An 11,542-nucleotide genomic window follows, 5' to 3' on the forward strand; every position below is an offset into this window, starting at 1 on the left:
TTTTACGTTTGAAGTTAATCTGTTTTTTACATTCATTTGTTGAATGTTAACGCCTACCAACAAACAAAAACAGTCAATAAACCAAAGAATAAAATAAACTAAATGTGTGAATCTTTCCATTCTGTGTAAACATTAGTTTTCCCTCCACTGCTGATCCAACCAGAGGAAGTGAAATCTGCTTTTTAAATTAAAGGCATGTGAAAACGCTTCCTGGATCCAGATTATTAGTCGGTTTATGAGGTTTGTGTGTTTTTGAGGGAAGTAAAAGGGAATCTGGGACGGAGCGAGCCTCGGGGTGCATCAGCAGCCGTCAGGCCTCAGTGAAGATGAAGTTTAATCCTCTGATAAAAAGCGTGAGTGTGTGTGGAAGCTGGCAGCTCAGAGTCCTGAGGACACACCGCAGGCTCGCTGATCAAACCGCAGGGAAACAGCTTCAGACACACAGCAGAGGGAAACGGCAACAGTCGGGTTCGGTTCAAAGATTCTGTCACTCCGTTTGAGAAATTTGATAAAATGACTGAGAAAAACATGAGAAAAATACACAATATTACAATATTTTCTTCATTTTTTTCTGATTTAAGGTGATAAAATAAACCAACTGTATCTTTTCTTACTGAAATAAGCTCCAAAAATAATTTGAAACATTAATCAACTTGCAGTTGATAAAAATGCAATAGCTTAAGAGAAGAAATTTAGAAGAAAACAAAGTCATAATTGAAGGCAATTATCAGGTAATTACAGTAAGTGGCCACAGAGGGCGCTGTTCAGCAGAATGTAGAGTTTCAATCAGTTAAAACCCATTTGAAATAAAAATCACTGAAGCTTCTACTCAACTTTATTGAGTTAATCAGTCAATTATGGACCTTTTAATTACAAATAAATTAGCATTTTAGTTATTTAACTCATCATAAGAGAAAAGAAATGGGAGTTCATACTTTCACCATGTTATTCATTAATTTACAAAAGTCACAGTTTCGGGGTAAATATTTAGTTTGAAGCTAAATGTTTGAGTTCAAAGTTAGAAGCTAAATAATTAGCTTCAGACTAAAAACTTAGAAGCAAAACATTTATTTAGCTAAGCTTTTTTTAAGCATCACTAATATTTAGCCAGCAAGTTAAATATTTAATTAGAAGATAAATATTGATCTAACATAGAACTACATTTAGTAAACATTAAGTTAATATTAAGCTTAAGAAGCTATATATTTAGTTTGAAGCTAAATAATCATTAGTTTTAAAATATATGGCTGTCTAGCCAAATATTTCGCTAAATGTTTAGCTTAAATCTAAATATTTATCTCAGAGCTTTGAATATTTAGCTACATGTTTTAATCTGTTAGCTTAAAGCTAGATATTTAGTTTGGAGCTAAATAGTTAACTTGCACACAAAATACTTAGGTTGGAGTTAAATATTTACTTTATAAACTAAATATTTATAAATATTTGCTAACAAAATATAGCTTCAGACTAAATATTTAGCTTGCTAATTAAATATTATAATTGGTCGCATGACGTGTAAATTAATGGCTAACATGGTGATAATACTACTTTGAAAAATGAATCCCGATTTTATTCTCAGTTAAATAACCCAAATTATTACTGTTAATTGTTGACAGTGTTACAAACGGTACTCCATAGGAGTGTTAATTAGTGTAATTGAACCAGTTTTTTTTTTCTTAAAAAGCTTATTATTTACTTGTTATATATAATTATGTAAAAAGTGTCGTTCTTTTTAATGTTCTGTTTGACATTAAAAAGTCAGATTTCCTAAATTGGATCAAGCTGGTTGTGATTTCTGCGGTATTAATTAATTAATTAATTTGTTCGGGTAGTAAAGGGTTAACAATCTGCAGCAGACGCACTGAAGGAGGAGAACCCCCTCCACGGCTCTGTGCAGCCCTGATAACCACCCGGTACCGGTCCGGTACCGCTAACCGCTTAAAAAAATGGATTTTAAACGGACTGGGCGGAACTGGAATCATCCCGGAACGCTATAAAAGGGCGCGTGGGCTCTACGGTTGTTGTGTTTTTCTCCATTCGTCTTCTCCCGGTGCGCACGCAGTCCTCCTCAGCCGCGCGTGCCACCTCCGGACTATAAAAGCTGCCCGCTCCGCTCCACAGCTCCTGCGTGTGCTCGCGCCTGTTTTGGATGTGTGTTTTCAGCCAGCGCGTGGACCGACCGGCAGAACCATAAGGAAAAGCAGGAGCAGGCCAGCGCGAGCCAGGAGAAGGCAGGCAGCTCGCGGGCGCCCAGCTCAGCTAGCAGCAGCGACCGAACGGTGACTCCTCCGAACCAGAGATGGTCACGTCCGCACCACGGATCCCCCTCCTGCTGCTGCTAATGTGGCTCCAGCACTGCGGTACCGTCCACGGTAAGAGCCCGCTGCGGTTCCCCGGTTTGTCCGGTTAAACGCTCCGGTGTTCGGGGTGGTTAAGCTAACATTAACCGAGCTGTACACCTGCCTCCGGGCTGCACCTTCATGCACTTGTTAGCCGTCTAATTAGCAAACAAACCACATTCTTCGACCTTAGTCGGTCAGCATTTGTAAGTTTATTTCATTTCTAATGAATTCTCACTCTGGTTTAAAGAGCATAATCGCCAAAAACAAAGATTTAAACCCTTAATTTGGTTGCTCCGCACCTAAACCTCTTTGCGTCAGTGTCTTGTGATTTCTCCTCAGCCATCATCACCAACCCCCTCAGCTCTGTGACGTTCCTAATTTATTTATTTATTCTTTAAGTGAAAGCCGACATGGGGGCCGAGAAAGGAGCGAACTGCGGATTAACATCTTGGATTAAAACTGGGAATAGTTTGGAGCTCCGGAGGGGGGGGGGTGATTTAGGCCAATCACCGGCCGCAGGGGATCCCAATGGCGGCTAATTACCTGCTGAGTGGCCAGGTGCAGGTTGGACATAAACGAGCAAAACTTCTCATTTAAGCCAGAAAATCGGGTAAAACATTTAATATAGACTCGAACCAATATAGTGTTAATATAGCTATTAAATTATGATTTTATATGGATAATCTCCCACAGTTGTCAGGAAACTGGAGATGTAATGGCTGTTTTTAATTAAAATGTTTGAATTTTGCCTCCAAATGGGGAGTTGGTTTCATTTTTATTGTTGCTGTAAAGATTTTTTCATATAAATATTTCTGTAGTTTTATATTAAATCTATATTCAAATTGTTTTATTTGGCAGATTTTCTGTTAAATAAGACATTAAGATTTGTACTCAGATTTTGACTAGTATTCTGTTGGGTTTTGTATATTGTCAAGTTTTCTTTAAAATAACTTATTAGGCAGGTTATATAGAGTAGATTTTTGTCTCCCCTGAGATTTTTTCTGTACATTTTATTTATTATGCTGGCTTTATACATTTATCTCAAGCTTTTCTTTTTCTTGTGGGTGTATTTTAGAATTTTTTTTTCATATTTTCTAAAATGTTAGGAATGGTTTCCTTCAATTACATGGTGCATTAAAGGCCTGGGTTTACAAAGCTGATTGTTAGCTGGTATAATTTGAACCACGTTTTTTGTCATGGAGTCTTTAATATCTTGTTTGACGTCTGAGGAAATGCATTTTTCCTCCTGATTTGCTCCGATCCCCACCTCCAGCCTCGGTCGGCTCCACGGGGCCTGATAAGAGCCTCGTTCCCCAAAACGAGCTGCCATCGCTCTGAGATTCAGACTGTTTGACCAAAATGCCATGCAGATTAGTGAGACGAGAGCAGAAGCAGGCTGGCCTGATTAAATGGATGTTTTATGTTTTTTCTTCTCTCCCTCCATGGTTGCTGTGATGCTGAGTGAGACCCAGATCCTGGGCTGTGGGGCGTCGGAGTGTGGGGGTTCTTAGTGGGCGGAGTGGTGGAGAGCAGCATGCTGCAGCCGTTTGTTACTGGGGAGAACTGCATTACCATGACCTCCAGTGTGACAGCATTTATATGGAGCACAATAATGTTCTATTTTTAATGGAGATTTGATGCAGCTCAACGCCTGTCGGCTTCAAATGGTGCATGAAGACTGGGTGTCATTTTAGAGCTCAGATTTACTATTGGTGTCTCTGTAATGATCCATTTCTTTTTAGGGAAGGTTGAATTAAGAGTCAAAATGCTTTAAAAATAAAGTGCAAATACTTGTTAAAGTGTCTAATTTGTTGCTGAAATGAACCTTAGAGGTGTTGGCTGGTCACATTCCTCCAGTCTCTTGTTTTTGGGTTTTTTGCCTTTAGGTGTCGGTTCTTTAAAATCAGGAGTGACTGCAGAGAAGGAAGCGCTGCTTCAGGCAGGTGCGTCTGACTGCTGAGGCGTTGATCAGAGGGTGATGTGAACAGTTTTCCTGGCAGCTAGTCGATGGGCTGGTGCAGCAGCTCCATGGGGAGAAAACCTGAAGGAACAAAAGCTGCAGAATCCACAGTCTGACTCTGCTTTTTGTTTACTGCTGTACCTCTGACATGGACTTCATTAAATATATTAACGGTTTCAAGTCTGTTTGCAGGCTTGTGAATAAAACGTGCAATATTCAAAGCTCTTGTGACCTGATTTTGATATTTCAGGTCTAAACATGTGGTGGTTAAAGAGGGAAGGATTTTAAGGAGTTTGTTGAATATTTGTCAAAGTAGGAAACTTGTGGTTTTGGTTTTATTAATGAAATAAGATCTCATTACAGGAAAGTGTCAACATTTCTTGGTAATTTCTGCTGAAGGTCACAAATTTGAGTCTGGAAAAGTGGAAGCTTGAAATGAGTGTTTTGAGGCTCGCCTTGCAGGATCTCAATTTGCTTAGTCAGCATTTAATGTACGTCAGCATTTAGACTCTGTGGTGAGTCACAACTTTTCCTTCAGGCAGTTGTTTGGCCAGCCTGGCTGGGCTGTAACTTTAAATAAGTTTAGAACCAAAGGCGTCGCTGGGCGGGTTCATGACTGTAGATGTTAAAGCTACAGGAACATCAGCAGGAGGAGTTTTGATACTTTGAAGGGAAATTTTGTTTTGGTTGTTTCTGTTTTTGGATTCCAGTTTTCATACTTTTTATGAATTTGGAGTTGGTCACATTTGTTAAATATGGTGATAAAACCTTTACCAATTTATTAACCTTTTCCTGTTCTATTAATAGTCAGGTTATCTAAAAAATAAGTGACAATTTTGAAAGTCCAACTTGCCTACAGATGGTGTCCAGACTATTCAACTGCTGGGGGAAAAAATAAACTAAATTAGTTTAATTTTCTAAATAAGTTTACTTTTCTGTTTCCTTTTTCTGCTGCTTGAATACCAAATATGTAGAACCTGAGTCCATGTTAAATGACCAGCCTGGCATTCATAATAGATCTTAAAGTTTTTATTTTTTAAACCATGTTGTATCTTAACAGCTAAATGTTTTTTCTATCTGGGTCGTGGTCCGCTCCACGCTGAGACCCAAAGCTGTTCCGGTTCCGAGCCGATCCGGGTTCCTGACCCACTTTCAGTTTTCCATCATGGCTGCGTTTCTCGTCTGCTCCTTCTGGGGTGAATGTTTGATTTAAACGGGCAGGAGCGCTCCATTTCCCCACCTGGACGGCTGCAGCGTGGCGCCAGCCTCAAGGTCGGGGTTATTTTAGGAACATGTTCCGATGTCAGCTGCAGCAAACGGGCCGCAGCGCCGACCTTCAGGCTGGAAACGCTGGTTCCATTCCTGTTGGAACAGGAAGTGACATAAAGTGCTTCTGTTTAAATTATTGAACCTGCAGCTGGAGCAAACGACAGAAACGCTTTACCTCAGGATTAACCGTTCCTTCAGGACGACTCAAGTTGGATCTGATTTCAAAATAAAATGCACTAAACCATAAAAGTTAAATGTTTGGTCAATAAATGAATATTTTTCATGAGGTTTGATAATACGATTAGAACCTACTAAAGTGAATTATGTTAAAACTCCTTCTGCAGTTATGAAGTTGGGATAAATGGAGCAAAATAACTGAGACCCGTTAAGTTTCATGAAGTTCTAACTTTCACCTCGTTTGTCTCTTCAGGTACGAAGACTGAATGTGAAGCCAACCAGTTCCAGTGTGGAAACGGCCGCTGCATCCCGTCTGTTTGGCAATGTGACGGCGATGAGGATTGCACCGACGGCAGCGACGAGAGATCCTGTGGTGAGAACGACCCGCTTTACAGAACATGAAACTGATCAGACGTCTGGATCAGTGGAGTTCATTAGTTTAACACATTTCAGCAACAAGGCAGTTCAACGTAAAAACAGTCAACACACAGAATGGGCTTTACTTCACAAGACTTTTTCCTTCCACTCAACTTTCCACTTGAATTCAGCACTGATCAGCCCATTTCTCCTTTTTTGACTTGTTTAACATGCCAATGGAACAGAAGTTTATTCACATTTAGATAAATATCAAACACGTTTATCTTGTGTGCATAAATTTGCTTTGACTAGGCCTGTAGTTCTGTCTCAACTGCTCTGGTTTTTCTGCAACGTTTCTGTGCGGATCAGTTTGAAGCAAATCAGAAAGATGCATGAAGTTGTGAAAGCTGCTGCATATTGATGTCAAACCGCTTCAATAAATCAGAGCTAATCTGATTCTGAACCAGGAAGGTTTGAGAACCTGAAGGAAGGAAAAGCACAGCGGAGCTAAATCTGGATCCAATGTGTTCAACTATCTGGGTCATTCAATAAAACACAGCAAGGAAAGAGGAGGGGGATGGGAAGATTTAATCCTTTATGAACAGGAAATGATGACATCATGTGATTTGAACTTTTAAATGTTTTTCAACAAAAATCAAACAAGTTTTCACAAAAGCATTAAATGTGCAGGGAAACTGGATGAGAGGGAAACGTGCTGGTTGCACATGGCAACATTGAGCCGGGAACATCTTAGACTTTAATGATAAAACATCTGGAGATTTTAAACTTTCTACTCCACATCCTGCAGGAAGTGGGATACAAATCAACCAAAATCACTGAGATTTTGACTCCTTTCTTTTCTCAGCCTCAGTTAAACACCAGATGATCCAAACTAAAGATGCAGGACTAGTTTCTGATGGTTTAATAAAACCCAAACTAAACCAGATTCCACTGCAGCATCTTAATTTAAATCCTTCTGATTCTGTGTAGTTCAGAAGACGTGTGCCGATGCAGACTTCGTGTGCCGCAGCGGTCAGTGCATCCCGAAGCGCTGGCACTGCGACGGAGAGCCGGACTGCGAGGACGGATCCGATGAGAGCGTAGAAATCTGCCGTAAGTTTTCCCACAATGCAGCTTGTTCAGAAGTTTGATGTTTCAGTCGGCAAAGAAGTTTATTAAACTCTGAAGCTGTGGGGAAAGTTGATCCTGCCAGTGAAATGTATGAAGTTTTTTTTTTTTTTCTTGGCTTCATTTTAATCAGAAATAAAGGATAAGTTCTTGCTCTGTTTGGATCAGTTTCCTGCTGATCCAGTTCTGCTCTGTCATGTTTGGTGCTGCAGCTGTTTGTCCCTGTTGGCTGTGAAGGTCATGACCGGGTCGTCTTCAGGTCATGTTCAGCCATCAGAGCTGCTGCTGCGTCCTGCTGATGTCTGACCAGCTGTCGGCTTCAGATCAGCAGCTGAAAGTGTCTGGTTTTAATTTTAACCTGCTGACTCCTCCACATTCCTGATTCCTCTTCCTGCAGCAGTTAAACGTTGCTTTATGCTTATTTCAATGAAGTTGCTTTTTTCTTGTTTTGCTCTCCAACGTTAAAAGTTTAACTTGTGCATCAAATTTAAAGCTGAACTTTCTCAGAAATGTTTCTTACAAGAATGTGATGTTTACTGACAAACATTTTATAATTTCCCCTGTTTATGTTCAGATCTCCTGCCTCTCAGCTCCACTGCAGGTTCTGATGACGTCCAGTTGGAGCGCGTCTAGTAATCTAGTTATTCCCCAAAACATATTTTCATTCTTGATGCTGCATAATATCAGGAAAGTAGATGAATGTCTGATTAAAGCTGCAATTCTTTTAGCATTTCCGTAGTTCTGTGATGCTTCACATCGTATCAGACCAAATATTGATTCTTGGTTTGTCATGTTCCTGTAACGTTGTCTTGCCTTGGCGCTGCGTTTCTTTGTGGTCTGTTCTGGTCGCTGACCTCAGCGTGTCGTTTCTGTCTGCAGACATGAGGACGTGTCGCGTTAACGAGTTCAGCTGCGGCCCGGGAACCACGCTTTGCATCCCCATCTTCTGGAAATGTGACGGAGAGAAGGACTGCGACAAAGGAGAGGATGAAGTCAGCTGTGGTGGGTGGAAGCTGCTTTCCTCAACGCCCCAGTAATTATTTGACCTTTGAATCAGTCGTTTCCCTGTAAGCTGAACGTCTGGCAGCTGCAATCAGCAGCAACGTGTCGACTTTTAGGTGATTTATGATCCAGATGCTGCAGGAAAACCTGAAGATGAGGCATTCAGAGCAGTTCAGCGTTTTCTCCTGGGATTGAACAAAATGTCTGAAGTGCTTTAGATTCACATTCAATCAATACTTCATATTGATTGAGACACTTGTTCTTTGTAACTTCAGCTGTATTTATTTTTTAATGTTGGCTCCAGTGGCCTTTAGCAGGTGTAAGACAGGAAATCAGGCTGTGAGCGAAGGGAAGACATGAGGCATCGATCGGGACGGAGTGACGCTTCACATGTCGCCAAGTCTTTAAGAGGAAAAACTTCGCTAGATTGTTTTTAGTCATTAGAGCAGGGGGTGTCGAAAATCTTTGGTTTGGGACAAATCAAGGTCCTAAATGCTTTAAAGGGCCGGTTGTGCCAGAATGTGTTAAAATACCAATGGATTCTTAAAATTAAATATTACTGACCATCTTTTCAGTCCCTCCTGGATTTTGATACTTTTTCCCCTCCAAGTAAGGCCAAGGCAGCTACTTGGTACAAGTAGACAATTTTTTAGAAATCTACAATAAACTTTACTGGCTCAAAATTTTGAGGATTTGATTTTGTTTTCACAATAATTCTCAGTGGAGGGACTAGTTGATTTGGCAGTGAACGGATAAAAACTGCATTGACTTGATGACATAATATTTAAGCAAACTTGGTGTAAAGTCTAGAATCTAGAGGCTTTTCTTTCCATAAGCAAACAGCAGTTTTAATTTGTTCCGAGTGTCTTAGACGCTCTTGCATGTGTCTTGTAAAATAAATGCATTTCATAAATGACGCAAACAGCGGCCATTTTGAAATGCAAAATTTGGTCTCTTAAGCTTTGTGGGGTTTGTGTTCCCAGTTTCTCACTTCAGAGGTCATTCCAGTTGACTTTTGACTAGGAAGTCAGAATTTCAGTTTGGCAGACCTGTTTCTGTCTCGATGAAGGCAGATGCTTTTTCCCTGTGCTCCCTCCCTGCCCTGCTTGCTCCGTTTTTCTTTTTCTATATTTTTGGAACCTGTCTTTGCACATCATCCAAATCCACAAATTATGGATCTGGTCAACTGATCATATTTTGACGAAGTTTGGGCCTCTTGTCCTGCAGGGACACATCTGGTGGGATTCATCCTGGATTTATTCATAACAGGATTTCTGCTGTTTGTAGCTTGTGGATTCCTGGATTTTCGACAAATTTGACGGACTTGGTCGAACTAGCAAACACTCAGACTGTTGGTGTGGACAGAGACGAGGACTCAAACTCACTAACGGGATGGAATCGATCTTGGAGAAATTGCTAGTTTCAGCTCAGTGGAAAAACCAAACTAATTTGGATGATTGAGAACTGAAATGTATCGGAAAGACTTGAGGGAAGATTGAAATGTATAATCTTCCCAACCTAAGACATTCTATATCTGAACTGGCTTTCCCCGTGTGGCCTTGGAAGGGCTGCATATCTCTAATCTCCGTGAAGATATGTAAACATCACACTCCTCCCTCCTGTTTCTGTGGAGCTGAACGCTCCTACAGACATCATTCCTCTGACGCCTATCGGACTATGCCAAGGGCCACAGCCACTTGGCTCCATGGCCCTTTGACATCACCACCTTCACTCATGTCTTTGTCTGAATGTTGCCATTTGCCCTAATGTGTCCTTTCCTCTTCGTTTTAGGTGGAGTACTCCCTATTTAACCCAGAAAAGGATTATTTTTAGTTACAGAAACTGGAGGACGCACTATTTAGATCAATATACAGCCCAGAAATGGAATCAGCTTAGTTTTACATTTAACCCAGAAAAGGGTTTAGATTAGCCTCTTTAGCTTATGTTATCAAACTGTAGAGTACTCACTATTTAGATGCAGAGACCAGAAGCCCAGAGGAAAATTCTGGATCAACATTTAGACACTTTTCAGACTCCTGTTCTCACAACCCATGTATTCCATAAACTCCATGAAAATCTTTGTCTTGATGTGAAAGTTAGGAGTCTGAATTGTTTTTGTCACATAGTGAGAAACATTCTGCTTCCAGTGGTTTGGGTTTATTTATTGATGAAGCATTGAGGAAAACACCAGATGTCTCAGCAGACGCTCCTGGATTCCCTGGAGCTCAGCCTGATCAGCTGGTATTGATTATGGGATGCTGAGCTGCAGAAACCTGGTTGGCTCGGTTCACAACTGCAGTTTCTGCCTCAGTGGATGTGGATCAGAGTTCCTGCAGTTAGAATCAGAACCTGAAGTAAACCCTCTGACTCCTCCAGGTAACGTCACCTGCGCTCTGAACGAGTTCACCTGCGCCAGCGGCCGCTGCATCTCCAAGAACTTTGTGTGCAACGGCGAGGACGACTGCGGCGACGGCTCAGACGAGGTGGACTGCGCGCCGTCGTCCTGCGCTCCCAACGAGTTCCAGTGTGGGAACGCTTCCTGCATCCCGGCCAACTGGGTCTGTGACGACGACGTCGACTGTCAGGTGAGAGGAAACGAAGAGGAGAATCAGGTCTGAGGACTGAACGGCCATTTTCTACTGGTGATGCGTTTTAGGGATTTACAGGTGGAGTTCAGGTCAGAATTAAAATACTTTAATTCTCTAAGAACTTTTGTTTGATAGGAAAAGAGATGGTTGTGTCAAATATAAGAAACTATTTGAAACAAATAATTCTGCCACAGAATGGTGCTTTTTAAAATCTTAAAAATTGCATGTGGAAAATGTCTGTCCTTAATCACACATTCAATCAAACTAGAGGGATAAGAAGCTGCAAAGTCTTTTTTAAAAAAGCAATTGTTTTATACCAAATTCAATTTCCAACTTTGTTTTTCCTCTAGCAAAATTAAAAGACAAATGCATAAAATAAAGTTGCTCATTTCAATAATTACGAGTTGAGATGAACAGAAGCTGGAAAACAAGCTGACGTCTCTCTGGAGACCTGAAGAGGGTGTTGGTGTGAAAAATCCAGATTTGTCTAATCTGCATGTAAACAATAAAAAACTGAACTTGCTAAATTTTTACTGTGCAAAAATCAGAAAATTTAATGCACACCAACTTATCTGCAAATGTCATGTTGTGGAAAAACACAATTCAATCCAGAAAACTGCATATTATGAAATGTGCAACTACAACCTTCATTAATGCACATCTATACATTCAATCATAATTAGAAAAACCAAAAACTTTCTGATTGTTGCTGAAATATT

The 11,542-nt window shown here is 40.7% G+C and overlaps 1 protein-coding gene across 1 annotated transcript; it reads left to right on the plus strand.

Annotated features, from left to right (window-relative positions):
- Nucleotides 1-1,866: 1,866 nt before the first annotated feature.
- Nucleotides 1,867-11,003, plus strand: LOC103130726 (very low-density lipoprotein receptor-like). The gene is made up of 5 exons (XM_007542210.2): nt 1,867-2,372; nt 6,002-6,121; nt 7,096-7,218; nt 8,113-8,235; nt 10,612-11,003. Exons 1-5 carry the CDS (start codon nt 2,300-2,302, stop codon nt 10,851-10,853), a joined length of 681 nt encoding a protein of 226 aa, XP_007542272.1. The 5' UTR covers nt 1,867-2,299; the 3' UTR covers nt 10,854-11,003.
- The last annotated feature ends 539 nt before the right edge of the window (nt 11,004-11,542 follow it).

Source organism: Poecilia formosa, unplaced genomic scaffold (genome assembly GCF_000485575.1).
Source record: "Poecilia formosa unplaced genomic scaffold, Poecilia_formosa-5.1.2 Scaffold664, whole genome shotgun sequence".
In the NCBI taxonomy this organism is placed as follows: Eukaryota; Metazoa; Chordata; class Actinopteri; order Cyprinodontiformes; family Poeciliidae; genus Poecilia; species Poecilia formosa.